The sequence below is a fragment of the Pocillopora damicornis genome, chromosome 8 (assembly GCF_964200805.1).
Source record: "Pocillopora damicornis chromosome 8, jaPocDami1.2, whole genome shotgun sequence".
Taxonomy (NCBI): Eukaryota; Metazoa; Cnidaria; class Anthozoa; order Scleractinia; family Pocilloporidae; genus Pocillopora; species Pocillopora damicornis.
Window position 1 is genome coordinate 12,476,883 of NC_142677.1, and position 20,588 is coordinate 12,497,470.

Here is a 20,588-nt window from a genome sequence, read left to right on the forward strand (position 1 = left end):
CTCAAAAAATCTACCACCGACTGTCGGTGTCTTTCAGGGATGTGACCTGTTGAAATATACATGTATGATTGATCTGAACTTATTATTCATATTTTACCCCGAGATAAAATATCCATTAGGCTGTCTGCGATCAGTCTATTATACTTAAAGCATCTCTCATGCACCGAGAGGGACGTGTAAACCGACTTTACCGAGAAATAATATATAATGCGGCTACGAAATTGTTTCAGCAGGTACGTGGGAACTATAACATATGGCAATTCTATGTTATGATTATTGACAAACAAACTGCCTTGTGCGCAATACAAACAGATAATAATTTTCACCCCAATACCGTTGCAAGCAGGCCAAGTCGCTAAAAATGTTAAAACGAAACTCTCAACTTCGTCGTGGACTTAACGAGGTTTTAATCGATTGCATCTTGCCTAAATTAAAATATAACTGGCTGCTAACTTAAAAAGCGTGTGCAGTACTTACGGTAAATGTTATCATGAACCCACGAATAAATAAAGCAAATAACAGAAAAAAAAAAGAATTATATTATGGTCCATTGGCGGGACTCTTGATTTGGGTCAAATCTAAATTACTACACAAACACCACACGAATGCAGACTAACTTTCATAACCTAATTGCATGGTCATTACTTGGTTGACACTCGCATTACTATATCCGTTAGAGGATCAAGGAGAGCACATGATAGATAAACATTTACTTTTATCACATTTCCTTAGAACACAACTCCAAATATGGGTGAAAGAAATTTGCTGATAGAACTTAATTGTTTAAAATGCTTCAATGGCCTTAGTGACACGTCACAGTAAACTTTCTCGAAACTAGACGCATCTTCCGCAAAGCAATATCAACGGAAGTTGTCCTCTATGAACGGAAAAGGTGAAATCAACTTGGGGTTTTTTTCTGCTAAAGCTGGGTTTTTCTTGTGGCAATACTACAAGGTGACATTGTTAAGTTTCAGGGGGCGACAATATCACCCTAACGTAATATTTAACGCAAAAACCCGTTGAAAATACGCCCAGTTTCTGCGGTATCGCTTGATGTTTGTGCTGTGTCTCGTTTCGTGAATAAGCCAGAAGAATCCTGTTGAAATTTCCATGACTGCTTTAGACTTGAAGGCGAAGGTCACTGCCTTAAGTAGGAAGTCTTACTTTCTTTTCCAATTCTTTATCTTTAATGCCATAATTAGCATCTTCGAATATTCACGCTCTGAAATTGACTACACTAAAGAGCTAAAGAAGATTTTCAAAGTACGATAAATTTTGACCTGTCGCTGTATCGGTTCTTTTCTAAGCCGCTCTCAGCGATGCACCGATACTTAATGGTTACTCAATTATTTTCAGTTAGAGCTGGGCCCATGGATCATTTGTGGAGCAATTTCCTTCCCATCCTTATTCTTGTTGCCGGCTTAGCCTCGTCGGACCAAGAAGTTCTGATAGAAAAGCCTGAGTGTGATTCATGTTCATGGAATTGGACGATATTACAGACTGCTGAACCTGGATACACAGGGGTTAGTGTTCATGTGCGAGGAATACCTCAATTCTCCATTGAATTCATCTAATGAATGGTTTTTGAGAATGGTTTGTCTATTATTTCTAGTTTCATAGGTAAAAAAATGCAATCCCTTGTAGCCAGTAGGTCTCTGTTTAAGTATATGGCATCAGCCAATAGTTTCAACATAATTTTAACGACATCGGCCCGCGTAAAATTTGATTTTTCGCGTGAGTTTAACGAAAAATTGCGAGGATGCTCCTCTTCAAAGTAATGCCGATCAACCAACTTGAGTTAATTGCTGCACAAAATAGAAAGCGAAAGTTCGTTTTTTGCCGCTCGTCGTTTTCCATAAACATCTGCTTAACCTCACTTTTAATGTATTGGCCCCTTGACAGACCTGACAGTATCACAGCACTGAGAAATTCTTTATTTTCTTTCTTCATTCATTTATTCATTCATCTTGTAATCCACTTGCTTGTTATTTTTTCATTATTTTTGTCCTTTACCTATTAATTTATTTGACGTTTATGATATGATGTTTTTATTTTTTGTACACTGGTTAATTTGTCTTTGTTTAACTATGCTTCGACGTTTTTTTTAATCGCAGTGGTACGAAAAAGGCTCCTCTCTTAAATGTTTAGCGTGTATCAATAACTTCAACGCATCTACATCGAGACCAAACAGTTGGCTGAGAAGTGACAAGATCACGGTTAATGAAGCTAAGAGACTTGATGTAACTGTTCGGTATTTCATCGCAGATTGCTCTTCCATGTGGAAAAAAGGAGAAAATAAATGCGTGAATGCTATCGACTTGTATGTCAAACAGTCAAACCAGGATATTATAGACAAGTCAAACTATCCAAATCCTCTATCACACACAACTTCATATGAAAAAATAGCAGAACTGGGACACCCAACCAATGTTAAAACATCCAAAACAGTATCAGTAGTCATAAAAGGAAAATTTCTCTTCTTAGCATTCCATAATAATGGAGCGTGTAGTATCTTGTACTCTGTCAAAGTTAGTTACAACTTTTGCCCTGAGAAGACACTCGGCAACAACTTGTTAGTGTTACCCAGAACAGCAGCACCAGCGAATGTATCGGAAATCTCACGAGTTGAGGGCAGATGTAAAGAAAATGCGGTTCAATTGTTTAGCAGTCTGTACGCCTATTGCGATAGTAGAGGAAGTTGGAACAAAACTTCGTTTGAAGGGAGATGTATTTGTAAAGAAGACATGGAAAATACCGACGGAAGATGTCAAGGTAAGGTTGTTAGAGTAGTTTTCAATTGAGTGTCGACTAATAAAAACAAAGATTTTCATTATTATTAGCTAATAAGAAGTCAAAGTTCAAACAAGAAAACTGTCGCGATTGTTTTTAGTTTTGTATCTGATCGGTTGAGAGGATTGCAGGAGTTTTCTTGAACAATCTTGAAGTAAACTTACTTCCTAAATGACCGAATCATAAATTACTTTCGATACTTGATATTTCCAACCTGAATCCATGTTATCCATCCATATCTATTCATCTATTCTTCCTAAAATACTTCTCACAGCTGTACCATGACTGTATTTACGAATGACTTTATCCCATTTTAATTTTAATAACGTTGCTGTTGTTGTTGTTGTTCTCGCTGACCACGTTATTACTGTTGGTAGACACATTGTATATTATTTTGTGTTTTCCTCTCATTTGACCATAGATTCCTGGATAAATAATCATTTTCAAATATCGTTTTATTGTCCTTCTAATTTAAAAAACTCTCTCAAACTAGTTTCTTCCTGAGGAAAATGTTCTTCTTGTTTCAGCCTGTCCAAATGGAAAGTATAACGACGAAAAGGGTTTCAACTGCACAAGTAAGAAATAATTCAAACTATTTAACTGGGTTGTATTGGCTACATGGCAATTTCTTCTTAAATTGACGACTTTTCCACCGAAATAGTTCTATTTCCTCCCTAATAATCTTCTGATTATAGGTTTACCATCAGCTCCAAGGAATACCACTGTTGCCTTTGTTAACCAAAATGTAGTCGAAATAACCTGGTTGCCGCCTGCCGAAACCGGCGATCATACGCTTGTGTCTTATGACGTCGAATGTTTGATAAGTAAAGTATGTATCAACTCTGCCTGTTTGTATGAGCCTTGCGGGGATGACGTCGCTTACAGACCAAAAAAGCAAGGCCTGGAAATGACCCATGTGACCCTGGAGGGTCTTTCGTCGAAAGTGAATTATACTCTTAGAATCTACGCCAGGAATAGGGTGAGTGAAGTGGCGAAAAGAAGATATGGAGTCGAAGGAAAGTTCGAGGCAATCAGTGTACGGATGAAAGAATCTGGTGAGTAACAGAGTCTGCGCAGTTTATACAAAATTAATTAGTATTGACCGCCTCACTATCTCGAGAAGCTGGGAAAGATTGTTTAACAATTTCAAAGACTGTTTTCTAAAGTTACAAAGCAAGATCGTTCGCTAAGACCTTTTAATCGCTTCCATAGCATGGTGTGGTGACATGGTTATCAATTTGTATAAAAATAGTTTCACAAGACACGTATATAGTAAAATTCCCTTGTCAAAAGTTAATTTCGATTTCTTGATTTTGTTTCATTAAGCTATGAGATTTCTTTGCATTTGACAAATAAGAGACCAACTAAGACGACATGGACATAAGCGTTTTCTCGCGTTATAACTTACGCTTCTTTGATCTGATCTCTCATTAGCTTCTTGTGATTTGCATCTGTTCTGAGTAGAAGCTAAAATTCAAATAGGTTTGGAAAATTGCAGAATTTTTGATGCGTAATCACTGCATGGTTTACCTCTTACGTTCACGAAAACGATAGTGGAATTTCAAATGCAGACAGTTGCGATCGTTATTACGATATATTTTTTATAAAGTTGACAGTGGTTGTTTTTATGGGCTAACATGTGATTAAGCACATCCATGAGTATACTATCCAACCTCTTGAACTGGGGAATTTGGGAGGAAGCTTCATAAAGAGATTTAGTAAGAGCAAAGCAATGAGATGTGTACCGTAACTTGCAACTCAGAATAGAGAGAGAGATACTTTATTAACCACCATTGCAGCCATAAGCTGAATTACAGGATATTTACAAATACTGATGATAACAAAAGAGAGAATAAGAAAAATTTTCTACATCTTATAGACATGGCTAAAAATAAAACTGTTCTTTAAACGCTCGGTTTTACATAGGGGGAGAGTGAAATCACTTTTGCGTCTCAGTGCATATTTACAACTCTTCCTTTGGGGGAGGAGGCTAGTAGAGTTGTAATAGAGTTGTATATCGAAGAAAATCCTGTCAATTTTTTCATTGGTAGCATAAGACAACAATTTCTTACAAGCTAAATTTTTTTGCCGATTTTTATCCCTTTTAGTGGCTCCATCTATGAAAGCCCTGAAAACGGAAGGTAAGTAACTGCAAAAATATAAACTTGCACGCGAATACGAGATCAATAAAGGCTCTCCTCCACAGTACACGATCTTAAAAGTATTTGGCTTTATTAATTGTTGTCTTAAAATCGCCAGATCATCACATTCTGGAGTGCTTTGCTGCTTTCATAACCAGCCACGCTAGCACTGTCTGCTTAAGGAGATTTTGTTCCCCCTTTCAGAATGGTTAAACACATGGGCTCGATGAGCTGTCGTTTCTCACGGGACAATTTTCAACAGAGCAAAATTGGGCCAGGCCTTTTTGCAACACACAAATAACAGTTTAAGTCTATCTGTGTGACCCCAAAAAGCTATGTTCTTTAAAAGGGGAACGTGCAATAATCTAAATGTAAATTGATTACAAAAACCAAAATATTCGGCGAAGACTGGGTGAAAGAGTTCTGCCATTCAATGGTGAAGCCAATGACATGGTAACAATAGGCAGCCATGTTAGCTGGGGTGTAAAGGGTTAATTCCTTAACGAAATCATTGATCTATGTTCCCAATACTGTGTGCTTTTTACTCCACAGACTCAAAGGCTGTCATATATCTGAACATTATCTATGGATTTGTTGTCTTATTGGTACTTTTCATAGTTGGCTCTGTATGCTTTATCGTTTACAGAAGGTCAGCAAACTCTAACTGCAAATAAAAGCCACAATTAATTCTAATAAATTTCAGTTGTGGGAAACTGTTCAAATAAATAACTGCCGGACAAAAATGACTTCAAATTGTGCCTAAACTTGAACAAAACTCATTCCTGCCGAAATGAGACCTGGATGTCCAATGCTAGAGAAGGTTCACCTCACATTGTTTAATGATACGATCTTGTATCGACCTCATCGCTTAGATATGTACCCTTTCTTAACAACTTTTGGCATATTCGGTGCCGGTTGCTGGTTGCAACTAAGAGTTAATAAAAAAAAAACATCTTCTTACAAGAAAATTTGAACTAGCCCTTGTAACGATGTGCATTAATGATGCATATTATGAGAGTAACTGTAATGAACTTCAACGTATAATTACTTGTTCTTGTAAAGTAGATGTCGACACCAAAGAAATAGAGACCGTTTTGAAGAACCCGAAACAGCAGAGCCTACAGGCACCATGAGTTTAGAGCCCGGAAAAGCAGAATCTACAGGCGCTATGAGGGTAGAGCCAGAAAAAGCAGAATCTCTCATTAGTGCGTACGATAGTAAGTTTCAATCATTTTACCGTTTTCCACGTTTTTGCTTTATGTAATTGGTTATTCTCCTATGAGATATCAGAAAATCATTATAATTTCATGGCAAAAATCAAAGACTTCTTGACAATAGCTTTTTAATTATATGGGTAGAATGAACTTTAATGCAGCTCCTTCTGAAGGTTATTCGTTCAACTGTTAGCGCAATTCATAATTTAAAATATAAATAAAATTTTAAAAAAAGATTATCCGAAGGACAATTCCTCTCGTAAAATAAAGTTGTCCTTCGATTTCTTAATATATCACGAATCATATCATTTCTAGATGTGGCACTGTGGACTGTAGCCGAGGGTCAAAATGAGGATGGCATTCGACTTATCCGTGATCAGATCAAAACAATTAGATTTCTAGGGAATGGAAACTTTGGTCAAGTCTACCATGCAGTTTACGGAACTTTACGAACTGAGGTGGCGGTGAAATCACTGAGAGGTACTTTCCATTTTGCTTACAAGTTTTAGCCTCTGAAACACTTGTCTGACTGGATTCATTACAAAGTTTTTCGAAACCACAAGTTCTGTTGTTGCGTTAAAAACCTCATGGAACGTGTTTGTTTGTCACCTTTTGAAGACGATGCCACAAAGAAGGACCTAAAAGACATACTGACAGAACTGGACCTTATGAAATCTTTGAAACCTCATCCTCATGTTGTAAGACTCATCGGATGTTGTACAGAAAAAGGTACTAAGTTTGATTTATCGATGAAATCATTAGCTGATTGATTATTTACTTTGATGTATGGAATGAATGAATTAATTGATTGATGAGTGACTTATTTATTGATTAGTTTGTCGATTATTTAATTTTTTTCAATTCTAGACCCAATCATGATAGTTTTAGAGTATTTACCATACGGTGATCTGTTGGGATATCTGCGCAAGAGCAGAGGGATCGAGGATACTTATAACTCAGGAGAAAAGAGACCAAGTTCAACACTCACAGAAAAGGACCTCTTGTCCTTTGCGTGGATGATCGCTGATGGTATGAGCTATTTGTCAACAATGAAGGTAACCTCAGTAGTAACTTGAAAGGTCAATACAGTCTTACATAGTCTTAATACATAGGTAGAAGCTGAACCTTGTTGGCTTAGTATTATACAATAAGGGCCGACAAGTTATACTTTAGTGACAAGGTGACCGATGTCAAGAACACCTTTGAAACGTAGAAAGGAATAACAAGGACGCATCCAAACCAGTCGCTAGACACTTTAATTTCCCTAATCATTCTAAGCTGCATTTGGCACTCTGCGGCCTTTCCTTACATATGGGTAGTTTGGAAAGCCGCAAAACTCTAGAGCAAAAATTTATCTTTCAAAGCGATCCCCAAGGTATGAACGAATGCCTTTTTAGAAAACTAATTTCTTCCTGTTTTTCTCGTTATCAATAGCCTAGATTCATTTTCTTTATATAAAACCACACATCCCACAATTCCTCCATTTGCTCCGGGGAAAGGCTAACACTCGAAACGTCAGCTTTGAATCTCTTTACGGTGGCTAATTTACATCATCAACTTAGTTGATAAAACCAGATTATCTTAATGTAAGGTCAGTGATGTCTTGTATACATAAGTATCCATGCCAAAGTGATGCTACAATCAAATTACCTCCTGAACTATAATGTTACATCCAGCTTTATTTTAAACACTCCTCCTCGTTTAGTGAAACATTGCACTTACATGTTTATTATCCGGCTTAATGCAAATGGCTGGAGTCTAAAATTATCCGTATATAAACCCTTATTGACTGTTTATCGATCGAAAATATCAAATATGGCGGTATGACAAACACTATGCCATTACACTCTTTTTCTTTCTCAGGTTGTTCATCGTGATTTAGCAGCCAGAAATGTGTTAGTAGGTGACAATAAAGTGTGCAAGATATCAGACTTTGGTTTGGCACGTGGTTTGGAGGGCGATGTATACATGAGAAAGGCTAAGGTGATTCTAACTTCACTGTGAATTAGCTTGAAAACATTTTTGTAAAAGTTGGACTTTTACAAAAATGTTAGATTGATTTTTGCTTTTTCCTTTCTTCCTTTCACACTCTATAACAAATCAAGTTTTTCTTTCATTCAGGCAAGGGTCATATACAGTTAGCTACCAATTTATGCATAAGTCTCAATTAGCACGTTACGAAAATTTAAGATCAACGCAAGTCTTGCAATCAGGAAATTGACATTCCTAGAACATTCAAATTAACAATTCTAACAGTGTCTAAGGATACGATAGAAACCCCAAACATAAAAAAAAGAAAAAGAAAGATAAGAAAAACAACTTTAAAAAAGGTCAATGATTAAAACACGCTGAATTTCCAAAGAACAGATGACTACCGAGGTGTCGTTAAGGAACTCTGTGCTTTACATTTAGTTGCTTTAATGTTGATCATTTCATGACGATATATACTTGTCTTACAACTTGAAGGCTCGCCTCCCAATCAAGTGGATGCCCCCAGAATCTCTTTTGTATGGAACCTCTACCACTATGAGCGATGTGTAAGTTGTTTCAAATTAAGCACAAGACTTTTTCTCACACTGAATCATGAGTTCATCAATCCTCTAAATAATACAGTCCAAACAAATGTCTAATTTTCCCCATTTAAACGCTTTCTGATTAAAAAAAAAAGAAAAAGAAAATAAGGTCCCAAAGAGTAGTCAGAAACGTTAAAAAACGTAACAGGTCATGATTATAGTTTACAGTAAAGTTTTAGTTCTTCATAAGAAAAAATTAACATCTGAGAGATTGGAAAACTGAGTCATGCAGTTAAACATCTTTGTAAGAGACCATGACACATGCAATTTGAAAGAGATGGTTTAAGAAAGGTAATGGAGGCCTGCTTTACGCAAAATCCAAACCGAGACAACAATACTAAAAGTCTATGATAGACCTCTGGAAAAACTTTTCAAACAAAAATATCATCTCAAGTTTTGTATGAGCGTGATATTCCTTGAAAGTACTTCGTCAAATCAATGGTGTAATAAAAACCCACTGAGAGGTTGTTATTGACGCAAATAAACCTCATAACGTAAAATTTTCCACTTTGTCTTTCTTTTACAGATGGTCTTACGGCATTGTGATGTGGGAAGTGTTCACCATAGGTATGTGGAATACTTTATTGAGAGGGAGTGGTTCTACAGGTCAGCAAGAAGCTTATTACTCACAATTTTCGGTCAGCTCATACATGCTGTTCTCATAAATGAAAGAAGGTCAAATTCTGTTTTATCCAACTAACACTGTAGCTTACGGGTTCTGAGTATTCATGAGGCCACTTTCTGAAATTCCTGTCCATATTAATTTTTCTTGGATACATGTGCTCTCATCATCATTATTATTTGCATTATCATCAACATTATCACTGTTATTTTTACCAGTATTATCATTATAACCATAAATTTTGAGTTAAAATAAAAGCTTTTTGTTCCTTGGTACACAAGCAAAATAAAGTGAAGGAATAATTCCCCCGTAGGAAAAAGTGATTTTAAAATCAGAGACGTTTTCTAGAAGAACATTTTCTCATCAATTGCTTAGAAGGAGCATGCTGTCTGGCTAAAAGTAAGATTAAATAGCAATACAAAAATAAGCAAACGTCGTTAATGCCTAATGTTCACATAATGCTAAGCTTTAGAGCGGAGTTCTCCACATTAGTCTCATTGCAAATGACCTCAGTCATCACTTTTAAATTCACTGGAACATCCCAGCAGTGTTCGGAAGGAACTACTCGACAAAAAAGCGTCTTACCTCTTGAAAAATAATCATGCCTTTTCTTTTCTCCTCAAAACTCTTGTGAGCGATTCATGTACACACCTTTGCGACGGTTGAAGTGCTAAAACTGGCTCCAACATTCCAAAAAGTGATTAATTTTAAACTTTGAATCGGGCGCTATTCGCACTATTGTGTTTTCTCGCCAATTGAATAACGCGGGCGCACTGGTCAGCTGTTCAAATAAACGTGGTGTAAAACTGTCATGTAGTTCCGCACAAACGGAAGTAATAACTTCACCTTTCTTTCTCATTTTTTCTGTCTTTTCCCTTTTTTTTCTTTCTATCTTTCTTTACATTTTTCTTCTGAGGTTCACACTTCGGTTTAACGTTTATTGTGTTTTTCAGGTGAATCACCTTATCCTGGGAAAACGAAATCAGAAATAGCAGGTTTACTGGTAAAAGGATACCGCATGCCTAAGCCAGCCCACATCTCTCAAGAACTGTGAGTAGTTCAAATGATTAACTCAACCCTTTAAAAATTTTGCAACGCGATTACAGTTATTCACATGCACTTAGATATTTCTTCTCATTTATAAAGACCTATTGTAAGGTTTCGAGTGCTGTCCTATAAAACAAAACAAAGAAATAAAAAAAACTACGCGGTTTTTTTTTTTCCTCTTCACTTCCAAGTGTATTATCTGGAGCTTCTTCTTATTGATTTCTATAGAATCTTTAGCAACTGACTTCACTTTTGGGACCTACGACCAATTAAACCTAATTGACTTTTGGCATCGTGGCATGTTTAACGTGTCACTTTCGTGTTCCCGGCCTTGAAAATTCCAAAAGATTTTTATCCATGTAGTGTAACATTGCCTGCTTTCTTTTCAAACATTGTAGTGCTGATCATGTGATACGCGTCATAATTTTGTTTTCAGGTATTCGATTATGACTAAGTGTTGGGAAGAGAAACCTCAGGAAAGGCCAACATTCCAGTGGCTTTGTTCTGCGGTTAAAAAACTCCTTCATGACCGAAAGGTTTGTTCGTAATATTTCATCGTGCCTCGTTTTATTTTTTATTTCCAAGTTGCTTTCATTAATTTTCGCTTAAATCTCTGTTATTATTCTGTTAAAAAAGAAAGGAACTTTAAGTCTAGAGAGTATGTTCTATTGAATTCAAAACTCTGTGGGTTCGAAAATTAGAAAAATTACGTGATTTGCGTGTTAGCGGAGTCTTCTGTTCCGATTTCGGATCTGGCTCTCTTAAGATTCAGATTGTGAGTCATTTGCACTCGGGCAGTCTTGGTCGGTACTTTAATGTTTTGTCCACGTAGGATTTCCTGTTTAAGACCAAATTTGGAAACTTTGTTTGACCTGTAGGCCTGGCGGTTTCCCAATACACTTTGTTATCGGCCATAACACAACTGCTGAGACAGAAAACTTCACATTAAGTCTAGTTACGATAAAAGTAGAGCAAAGGAAACACATATACATTCACATGCAGCAAATTTATGCAAAAAAAGTTTTATATGCAACGATGATCCTTATTTGGACAAGAATGATATTGCATCGTGATCAGCAGATAGCACCCAAAATTGGCGCGGATAGGCGAAATTGTTTACCTCTTTGCACTCCTCTACTCGGAAGAAAGCAAAACAATTTAAAGAAAAGGATAGTTTATATAATTGTTAGCAAAGATAATTAAGTGTTTTAACAATCTCATTTCTATATCTCTTTGGCCAGAACCACGTCAATTTAGAAGTCTACGATACCAAGGATTATGTTAATTTCGATATGATGGCGGGAAAGGACCGTGAAGAAGAAACTGCATCGAATCATGATGACTAAAACATTGCACATTCTAAAACAAAAGTGGCCCCAAGCCATTTAACGAATTTGTAGGGATACAGGAAATTCTGAAATTTCTCAGTACGCGTAGACAATGCACCTTTTTATAAAACTTTGTTCAAAGTAATGTTTTTCAAACAACATTTCAGAGTGATTCAATTTGATATCTGTTCACACACCTGTACGTGTAGGTCTTTACAAGTAGAGTATGCCTTACAAATGCATCAACATTTCACAATTGTAGGTTTTAAGCTAAAATAAAATAATAATTGCACAGCCGCTGAACGTTTGTTTTCAATTTCAAAAGCACATGACAGCCCCTACATTAACGAACGCACACACGAACAACAATCAGTACTATGTCGGCGTTTGACATCTGCAAAAAGCTTAAGTCATTAAAGTAGTAACAATGTACAACATCACATTAAGAGTTGAATTTCTCTTTGAACTGCTATTCAAAAGACTAACTAACAAATGGAAAATAATACTTATATCACAAGAAGAAATACACGGGTGGTCCGTTAAAAGTTCCCAAGTACTTCATTGCACAATTGCTGCTTTCTTGAGAGTGATCTTTCGTGCTTGTCAGAGACGGCTTCCTTGCAAAACATTTCTCACAGAAACTGCACTTAAAAGGCTTCTTCCATGAGTGTGTGATAAGATAGCTCTTTAGGTATCCTGACCGACCAAAAAACTATGCCACACTGCCTGCAAACAAATGGTATCTCTCCTGTATGAGTTCTTGAGTGCAATTGAAGTACATCAGCGCGACTAAAGGGCTTCTCTCTATACTGGCACTGGAAAGGCTTAACCCCTGTATGCCTTCTCTTGTCTCTGGAGAACCACAGAATGACTGAAGGACTTGTCACACAAGTCGCACGGAAAAAGTCTTTTCACCGGTGTGTATTCTTGTATGCTTTTGGAGATCTCCGGATTGACTAAAACATCTACCACAGTGATGACGTCCATATGGTTTCTATCCTGTATATGTTCTGTAAGGTGGCCCAAGAGGGCCTTTTGGGCCACCGTGGTTCTGATATGCCTCTTCAGATCCTTGGACTGGCTAAATCGTTTTTCCACAGTGGTCACATTTCAAGGGCCTCCCTCCTGTTCGTGATTCTTCAGGTACTCTAGGCGATTGAAGCAATTGTCACGACCTCTCCTCAATCCAATCCCATAGTTAATTAAAAACTTTCAAACTGTAAACCGTATGTCAAGCACTTATCACAGTGGTTGCTTTTAAAAGGTTTCTTTGCTTCTTACATCCTTGTCTGCCCATGAAGCACTGTGAAGCAAGAATTTCAGGAGAGGGGGGGGAGTTATTTGGGAAGACCAATATCTAAATAAGAATAAGGAAGAGTTCTTATGACAAAAGAAAAAGAACTGGCATTGTACAAAATATATGTATGCAATTTGGCAACAATCAATTTGACTGGAACCACAAATGAATTTCAAGGCCAAATGACATTGAACCAAACACAATGTATACAACACCTTCCCATAACAAATGAAAATTATGGCAAAGGGATCAACATAAAACAAAACTTTAAGCTTTATTTAAACATTCAAGGTGAAAATTTATTTTTCCTATCACTGTGAACACTCAATTAGACATGATTCCTCACTCTAAAAATCATTCAAATATTGCCTTTGTGACACAAACTTCAACTACACTTGACAGAATAAAACAGTAATAGCAAATTAACATAAAAAGTAAATAGAGCTAAACATCACATTACATGAGATGTGCCATGATCACTTTTATAGACATCTTGAGTGAATTTTTCTGAAACTATAGATTGGTTTGCTTTGCAATCATTCCCCAACAAAATTTACTCATAAATGTAAGTATGCTACATGTGTCTTACATCAACAGTATGAATAAATCATTATTACATGTAGATTAAATTAAATTCATCCGTTGTGTTATTTTTTTGCAAATCAGAATCAAACATGTTTGAATTGAGAAGCACATATCCATGTATTTAACAGGAGATGAGAATAAGACAGAGATACAAGGAGTACAGTATAAGCTAAAAGGTGCTTGCCTGGTTTCAAATGTCTAACATTAAATCTCTTTGCTATTTTACAAGGAAATGTGAAACATCTAGAAAGGAGAATTGCTTTTCACATATTAGCAGTTCAAGGGTTAAGAGAGCAGAATAATGCTATACATGTACCATCTTCATGTAACAGATAGAATCATCTCCAGGTAATTGTACACGGCTAAACAAAAGCAGCTTGTCAGAGAAAAGGGTATGGTGTGGTATGAGGAGGTTGAGGTGTTCCTCTTCTTTCTCTGTCTAACACCTGAAGACCATATCTGAGTGTGTGACTTCTGTTTAATAACTCCTCTGTTGTCTCAGTAGTAGAGCTAGGGAAGTTGCCAGCTCGAGATGCATCCTATAGAGACATTTTAGAAATGTTTAAAAATAGTGCAGCCATATCTAAAAAGTTTTAATTTTTAAGCACTGTCAATTACCGAGAACAAGATCAAGTCTGCATAAAGTTGTTGAATAAAACTTTAAGAGCCTGACATCACAAAGACAGCACTAACACTTCCTCCAGGTGCCACACACATGTACCTCACCCTCTGCCTTTACTATCACCCTTGATCCTGCATTAAGAAGTTTGCAACTCAGTCTCATTAGACTTTTTTATAACCCAGAGGAGACTAACAAGAGAAAAATTAAAGTGCCTTGCCCTTGATCACAACACAGTGACCAAACTTGATACTCAAATAGAGCTGAACAATACATGAAATGCAAAAGAGAGATTACCCACAAACAACAAGAATATTTTCAATATCAACCTCATTACACGTACAGTATACACTGTACTTGTAGCTTCTAGATAAGGACATACCAGTGTGGTGCGAGACTTGTGAAGTGATGTTCTCAGATCTAATGATGAAGGCATTGGAATGACTGTGGGTTTAGAACTCTCCCATCCAGCCAGACAATGTGATGACAAACCCACTGAATCAGTTGGATCAAAGCTTGCTCGTCTATGAGGTTTAAACTTGTGGGGTGAGACAAGTGATGACCTTGGTACACTCACTCTGAAGAAGAAAAATAATGAAATGTATCAATCCAAAAAAAAATATGAAAGGTTAGAAAACTATAAAAATAAAAGAAAAAAAAGTGTAACTATGATTTCATTCACAAAACCAACATGATCTAAAAGGGAAAATGACATGCTTGTTATCTATCAATTATATTAAACAATAAAGTTTTACATGAATAACATTCCATATAAAAACATCAGGCTTTGAATTTTAACTTAAAATTGTAAGCATTGTTAATTTTAAAGAGGCCAAACCAAGATAAAGGAGTTCATATTTACACAAGATTTAACTTTTCTCTGACTTATTCCAGACACATAAATTTTTCTTAACTCAAAGTGAAATTCCCTTGACCTCAAAACAATATTTTTTCCTGTAGCCATTTCCTGACCTGTGGTAACCATGTTAAAAAGTGTATTCTTGACTTCACTACATAAGTATAACAGCTGTATTTTATGGCTAAGATTGCAAAAGCCCTCACCGAACATAACTTCCCTCTGTTTCATACTCTGACTCTTGTTTTGTATGACAAACTGAGCATGATGCCTCTGGGCCATGGATTGGTACAGGAAAGAGCCTCTCATTTAAAGTGTATGCATTTTCACCTGTAAGAAAACATCATTTACCCTGATGAATCTGACTGCAATAAATTCTAGCAATGGTTATTATCTAGAATTCAAGGATAATTGAAGATACACCATGTAGCTGTAAACAGCAGTTGACACCAATAGTTAATTGTACAGCATCATTTTTTTGGGCTTAGTTCAAATTACAAAGTACATTGTCTTTCACTTAAGGGTGAGGTAACTAATTCATTGGAATTAATGAGTTGAAAACCAAGGAAAACAAATTTTTCACTGGCTGTAAATGTGGGATGCTAAATAAATAAATAAATACTTACATGTGACTGCATCCTCTTCCTTGCCTGCAAAGTTCCTGGCTGGAGTAAACTTAAGTGGAGAATATGGCCTCCTGAGGTATCAAAATTAATAGTGAGTAGCATTTCAAATCAATTATTATTGTAGCTAAACAGACTAAGTGACTGCAATTCTTGAGGCCAGTTATTTGCACGAGATCTAACCCAAACCACAGGCCTAACATATTCTTTTTAAGGGGGTTGTTTTCATTTAATAAATGTCCTTCCACTTCTAGCTTTCACTTCCTTTGACATTGTTCACAAAATTTAATGTTCAGATGAAAGATTCAGCTAAATTTAAGATCACTTAGAACATAGTTTTGTTATACAAAGGCTAAATTTATCTAAGTAACTGGCCCTTTAAGTTTGGTAAAATACACAGTGGACCTTTAAAACAGAAAATGCTACAAAGTTGGACCAGAAAAGAAGGTTAAACCAGAATACATTCACATGTTCACAGTGCACATCTATCCAACTGAATGTACATATTGAGTTATCAAGCAAATTGACTGTACAGCTGTAAGTTGTTTCCTCTATTGTTATACAAATACAAATGTACATGCACATGCAACGCAATGCACTGGAACATGACAAATTAGAGCTTTTAACAGTGATTATCTCCAATCCACATGTAAAGCTTGAACTTAACATAGTGTCTTGAATCTTGTACAACTGTTGTTAAAAATACAACAAGATAATTTGCTTTTATCAACTGAATAGATAATGTAAATTGATCTCTCATCAAGAGTTTCAAAGCTCACCTTTCAAGTGTTACTTTCTTTTCAGTTCTGACTAAGGGCTTACACTCCAAATATCTTCTTTAAAACTCTTTAGGGTGGCTTATTTACATTATCAACTCAGTTAATAAAACCAAATCATCAGGTGCTATACTCTCCCACCAACACAGCACCACAGTTTCTTTCGAAACTTACCCCTTTATTGTTCAGGAGAGATTGGCTGGACTCACTCTCCTTTCCATGTATGATCTGAGCTACAGTAACAAGCTACATGTACAGAAGTTATTGGCTTCTTACCATTTCCAAAACTGGAGTACATTGTGTCCCCACCAAAACTATCATTCTTAAATACCCCATATATATGTCATTGTTAAAAGTGTACACTTACTCCAAGAGAGTGGTTCCAAAGCAATCCTCCTTGTTAACTCTTCTAAACTCTTTCAACTCATCAAAAAAGTCATCTGGTCTTTCTGACAGGTACGAAGTGTTGTCTAACAGACCTGCAATCCAGTCATACCCAAGGAGAGACCTTCTTGCATTGTTACCACCAATCACACTACGCTCTTGATGAGGAGAAAGTTCAAAGCTAACATGCAAAGATTTTTTGGGTGTCTGAAAAGGAAGAAACACATGAACTCAAAAAAGGGTATCCTTGAGAGGGAGCATCATCAAGAAATAGGCATTACATGTATGCATCACCAAGTCAGAGGCAAAGAATGTGTCCTACACACGGCATCAGCAAGTTTTCCAGAAAGGTTTAGATGAACAATCATGTCCATGTATATGTTACATTTTATTTTGATTACATTGTAAACTAGGATAAATAAACCAAAACAATCTCACCTGAAAATCCCTTGTTTTTAGAAGATCTACAATTTGAAACATCTCTTAAACTGGATTTAACACTACTTTTTTTTCTTCTATAAATTGGTGAGTTACAATTAACGAGATTGACTGATTAAAAATTGATCAAATTTCTTTTTACAATTCTAGCTTAAACAATTTCACTGAAGTAAGCAAATAAGGTTTAATTAAAATTTGATTCCAACTAACATCGATATTTAATTGACATGATCAGGCAATAACAAAGTTCATCGACTGATGACTGATTAATGGTACCCTGCATAGTAATGTCTTATTTCACACTGACCGTTTCCATGTTCAGATAGATAAGACGTGTAGTATACAAACAGTGCTTTCACTGAACAAGAGGTATTCTAACTTTTTACGTTTACTTACTGTAGTTATATTAACTCTCACCAGTAGTATACAATGCTAAGGACTTGCATCTGCTTTTGCTCTCACATTTAAATACATTTTATCTCACCTTTTTGCGGTTACCAGGAGCAGTTAGAATAGAAGCCGGCATAACTGGGGTCCTGCTTCTTCTATCATTACCACCAGCGACCAAAGCTTGCCCATAGCTTTTCGGTGTGCTTGTTTGATCCGTATTTCTGATGTTCTCGTGCACTTTTCGAGATACCTTCGATGGCGTTCTATCTCTTCCTCGATAGGTAAAACTCGTTTCTCCGTATGTTCTGGTCGGATATGAAACCCTTGTGGATTGCATGTTCTTCAAAACGTTCCAAATGTCATCCTGTCCGTGTCTTAGTTGTTCAAGCAACAACTGATTATCGTTTCTAAGTCTTGAAAGCGGTGAGTAAATGTTTACACTGGTGGCCGCCATTTTTTAAAACGGTCAACTGATCACGTGACTTCTTGTGCAGATTCTGTCCCAGGCTCTGCGCAGAGTGACACTCAGAAGCTTAAAATTAATACTACAAAGCAAAACGTACAAGCGTTTCGCTACGGAAATTATTTATTTAATTTTTACAATTACACACATATATACATATTTATCAATTGATTCCAATTAACTCTTCTTCGCAAAAAAAACAAGACTGAACGTGAAAGACAAGCAAAAGAGTCAGTGTACTCGTGTAAATTAGACAGTATGAGTACAAACATCATCTTGGTGCAGTGGAACGATCAAGACATTTATTATTTCACAGTTCAGGCGATTTTTATCGACTAATGCTGTTTGGATGTTGGCATTTGTTGCTTTTTCCGGGTCAAACGCAATAAAAAGGGTTGTCGTCATATATCGTTTTTTATCGGGAAGTAAAGTTTTAAAGTAATGTCACCGCTGGCAAATGGTTAGTCGCACACAAAACGCTTGATAAAATTGGCAAATTTTTTCAAGTTCCGTCGTGATAAATGACCGTGTATTTATATCTGAGTCGATTTTAGTCATCCTTCGTTCTATTCGCTTGAAAGTAGTTGTACGTTCAAAAATAGAATTCTTTATAGAGTTGTGTATTTCAATGTCTGTAGAAATTTTGAACGGCTATGGTCGGCTTTGTCGGGCCATAGCGGCCAAAGATCTGGAAGCGGTCGCAAACGGATATTCGCATTACAGAAGCATTGCAGCTAAGTCTGGCGGAGAGGACACCGAAGAATTTTGCTGGACAACATCAAATACTCTTCGTGGGTCTCCATACTCATCATTTTAGATCCTTTAGTATCCAAGTCTGATTAAATATCCGTGTAATTTTGTTAGTGCTGTTAAAAAGGTACTCACTATTCTGATCTGAGTCCTGGATGTTTCGAAATATTAAATTATAAAACATAATACCAAACCAGGGAATCTTGACGGGTGGCCTTGACAATTCTTGCATGCTAGGTGAAATCTTGAAACATAATAATGTTTCAGCTGAGAGCTTTAACTTCTAATGCTTCGTATTTTTGGAATTTTCAAATGTCAAAAATGTTATATGCGTGCAAAACAATCTTTAGACCACTGTTGCCTGTTTTTATATTTCTATATCTCAAAGTCGACAACAATTCATCCAACTAAGCTGGCCTTATTTGGCATGAGGTTAAACATCATTGTTCAAAATAAATTTAAGTTTCAAAAACAGGCATGTATGCCTCAGTTACCTCATGTCCTAGTTTTACCGACGTCACTACTTGTGGCGAAGTATAAAGCTCTAGTCATTAGGAAGCCGGGCACTAATGTAGGTCTGCCAGCACTCCTCACAACAATGGTACCCCTCAAGCATGCTTGAAATGCTTTCATTCTCGTGTTTAAATAAAAAGATCTTCCTTTCCTGCACAAATTAGGTGAGCCAAAAAAATTTGGTAAGACAAGGTAAGAATAAATATTTCGTACTCATTGTCATCCATCGCATTCTACATTCAATTAAAACAAAATTTTCCTGCAACGCATCACAGGCATCTAGTTAAAAGATTGCACTTTAGCTGATGCGACTTGATGAAGAGAGAAGTTAAAGAAAGCTAAAGGACAGAATATGCGAGTGCACTGGTCTCGTTTGCACATTGCCCACGAGTTCCATGGGCAGGAGGGGAAATCAAACACTTAACTATGAAGGGATGTAAGAAGTCTTAGCTTTATGACTCGTTTCACGTATGTATTAAGTTTGCTCGGATTCGCGTGACAAGTCGTAAGAAGCAAACTAAGCCTCGACTGCTAAAGCTCTTTTCCCATAAACGAAATGGTTGGAGGTCTAGTCGAACGCGAGGTTGCAATGTCTCTGTGATGATCTCAGGAAATCTAGTTCTTACTGCTTTCCGATAAACAAGAAAATCGATTGATTCATGAGAACACCATCGTAAAAGATCAGCCCCAGAAGTTGCTTAAAAGCTCTTGCTCAGTTAAGACGTTGTCTTTGCGTAAAGTATCATACACTCAACTTTTTTCTCGAAAACTTGCCAGAAAGGTGGCTTTAATTCTTTTTTTTAAGGCCCTTTTAGGAGCAAATACACCAGACAAAAGAGAAAATAAATTTCGTCTAAACGATCGAGAGAGTACATTTTTACTAACTAATCTCTTCAATATAATTTGAAAGGTCAGTTAAATTTTCTTTTTCTGAATCGATGTAGATTTTTTTCTTTAGACGCAAATACACTAAATGAAAGATAAAATACATGACGTCTAGACGAGAGAGTACATGTATGCGAACAAATTTCTTCCATATTTTTCTTTTTTTTTCATTGATGTAGATGCTATAAGATGGTTATAAAGTAGTACTTTGGAAGAGGCGTTAAAAGAAAGGAAGCAAGCACCTGAGAGCTTCGAAAATGATACCCACAATAATAATCAGTAAAAACACACTTG

The 20,588-nt window shown here is 36.5% G+C and overlaps 2 protein-coding genes across 5 annotated transcripts; one reads left to right on the forward strand and one right to left on the reverse strand.

Annotated features, from left to right (window-relative positions):
• Positions 1-54: 54 nt before the first annotated feature.
• Positions 55-12,012, forward strand: LOC113674919 (ephrin type-A receptor 4-like). 3 transcript variants are annotated; one of them, XM_089181168.1, is made up of 17 exons: positions 55-233; positions 1,357-1,523; positions 2,115-2,772; positions 3,318-3,365; positions 3,486-3,845; positions 4,899-4,931; positions 5,484-5,580; positions 5,997-6,148; positions 6,461-6,625; positions 6,764-6,874; positions 7,013-7,200; positions 8,009-8,128; positions 8,612-8,682; positions 9,245-9,285; positions 10,294-10,390; positions 10,824-10,923; positions 11,629-12,012. In XM_089181168.1, exons 2-17 carry the CDS (start codon positions 1,371-1,373, stop codon positions 11,731-11,733), a joined length of 2,499 nt encoding a protein of 832 aa, XP_089037294.1. In that variant the 5' UTR covers positions 55-233; positions 1,357-1,370; the 3' UTR covers positions 11,734-12,012. The 3 variants fall into 3 exon arrangements, with proteins under 3 accessions (XP_089037294.1, XP_089037291.1, XP_089037292.1); XM_089181165.1 differs by lacking the exon at positions 55-233 and adding an exon at positions 1,030-1,150; XM_089181166.1 differs by lacking the exon at positions 55-233 and adding an exon at positions 1,035-1,263.
• A 153-nt stretch (positions 12,013-12,165) lies between these two features.
• Positions 12,166-18,789, reverse strand: LOC113674892 (uncharacterized). 2 transcript variants are annotated; one of them, XR_016179431.1, is made up of 7 exons: positions 17,778-18,789; positions 16,839-17,062; positions 15,699-15,769; positions 15,279-15,402; positions 14,599-14,794; positions 13,914-14,136; positions 12,166-13,018 (listed from the first exon to the last, which is right to left on the reverse strand). XR_016179431.1 is itself a non-coding variant. In XM_027191391.2 (6 exons), exons 1-6 carry the CDS (start codon positions 18,135-18,137, stop codon positions 13,978-13,980), a joined length of 1,134 nt encoding a protein of 377 aa, XP_027047192.2. In that variant the 5' UTR covers positions 18,138-18,789; the 3' UTR covers positions 13,271-13,977. The 2 variants fall into 2 exon arrangements, 1 of the variants encoding a protein (XP_027047192.2); XM_027191391.2 differs by lacking the exon at positions 12,166-13,018 and having other exon boundaries at positions 13,271-14,136.
• Positions 18,790-20,588: the final 1,799 nt, after the last annotated feature.

Coding starts and splice junctions, on each gene's coding strand:
- LOC113674892 (XM_027191391.2), bottom strand. CDS start 18,137: ATGGCGGCCACCAGTGTAAACATTTACTCACCGCTTTCAAGACTTAGA. Junction 15,403..15,698: donor GGAAGAGGATGCAGTCACAT/GTAAGTATTTAT, acceptor GTTTTCTTACAG/GTGAAAATGCATACACTTTA. Junction 14,137..14,598: donor ACAAGTCTCGCACCACACTG/GTATGTCCTTAT, acceptor ATGTCTCTATAG/GATGCATCTCGAGCTGGCAA.
- LOC113674919 (XM_089181165.1), top strand. CDS start 1,111: ATGACTGCTTTAGACTTGAAGGCGAAGGTCACTGCCTTAA. Junction 2,773..3,317: donor TACCGACGGAAGATGTCAAG/GTAAGGTTGTTA, acceptor TTCTTGTTTCAG/CCTGTCCAAATGGAAAGTAT. Junction 6,626..6,763: donor GGCGGTGAAATCACTGAGAG/GTACTTTCCATT, acceptor CACCTTTTGAAG/ACGATGCCACAAAGAAGGAC.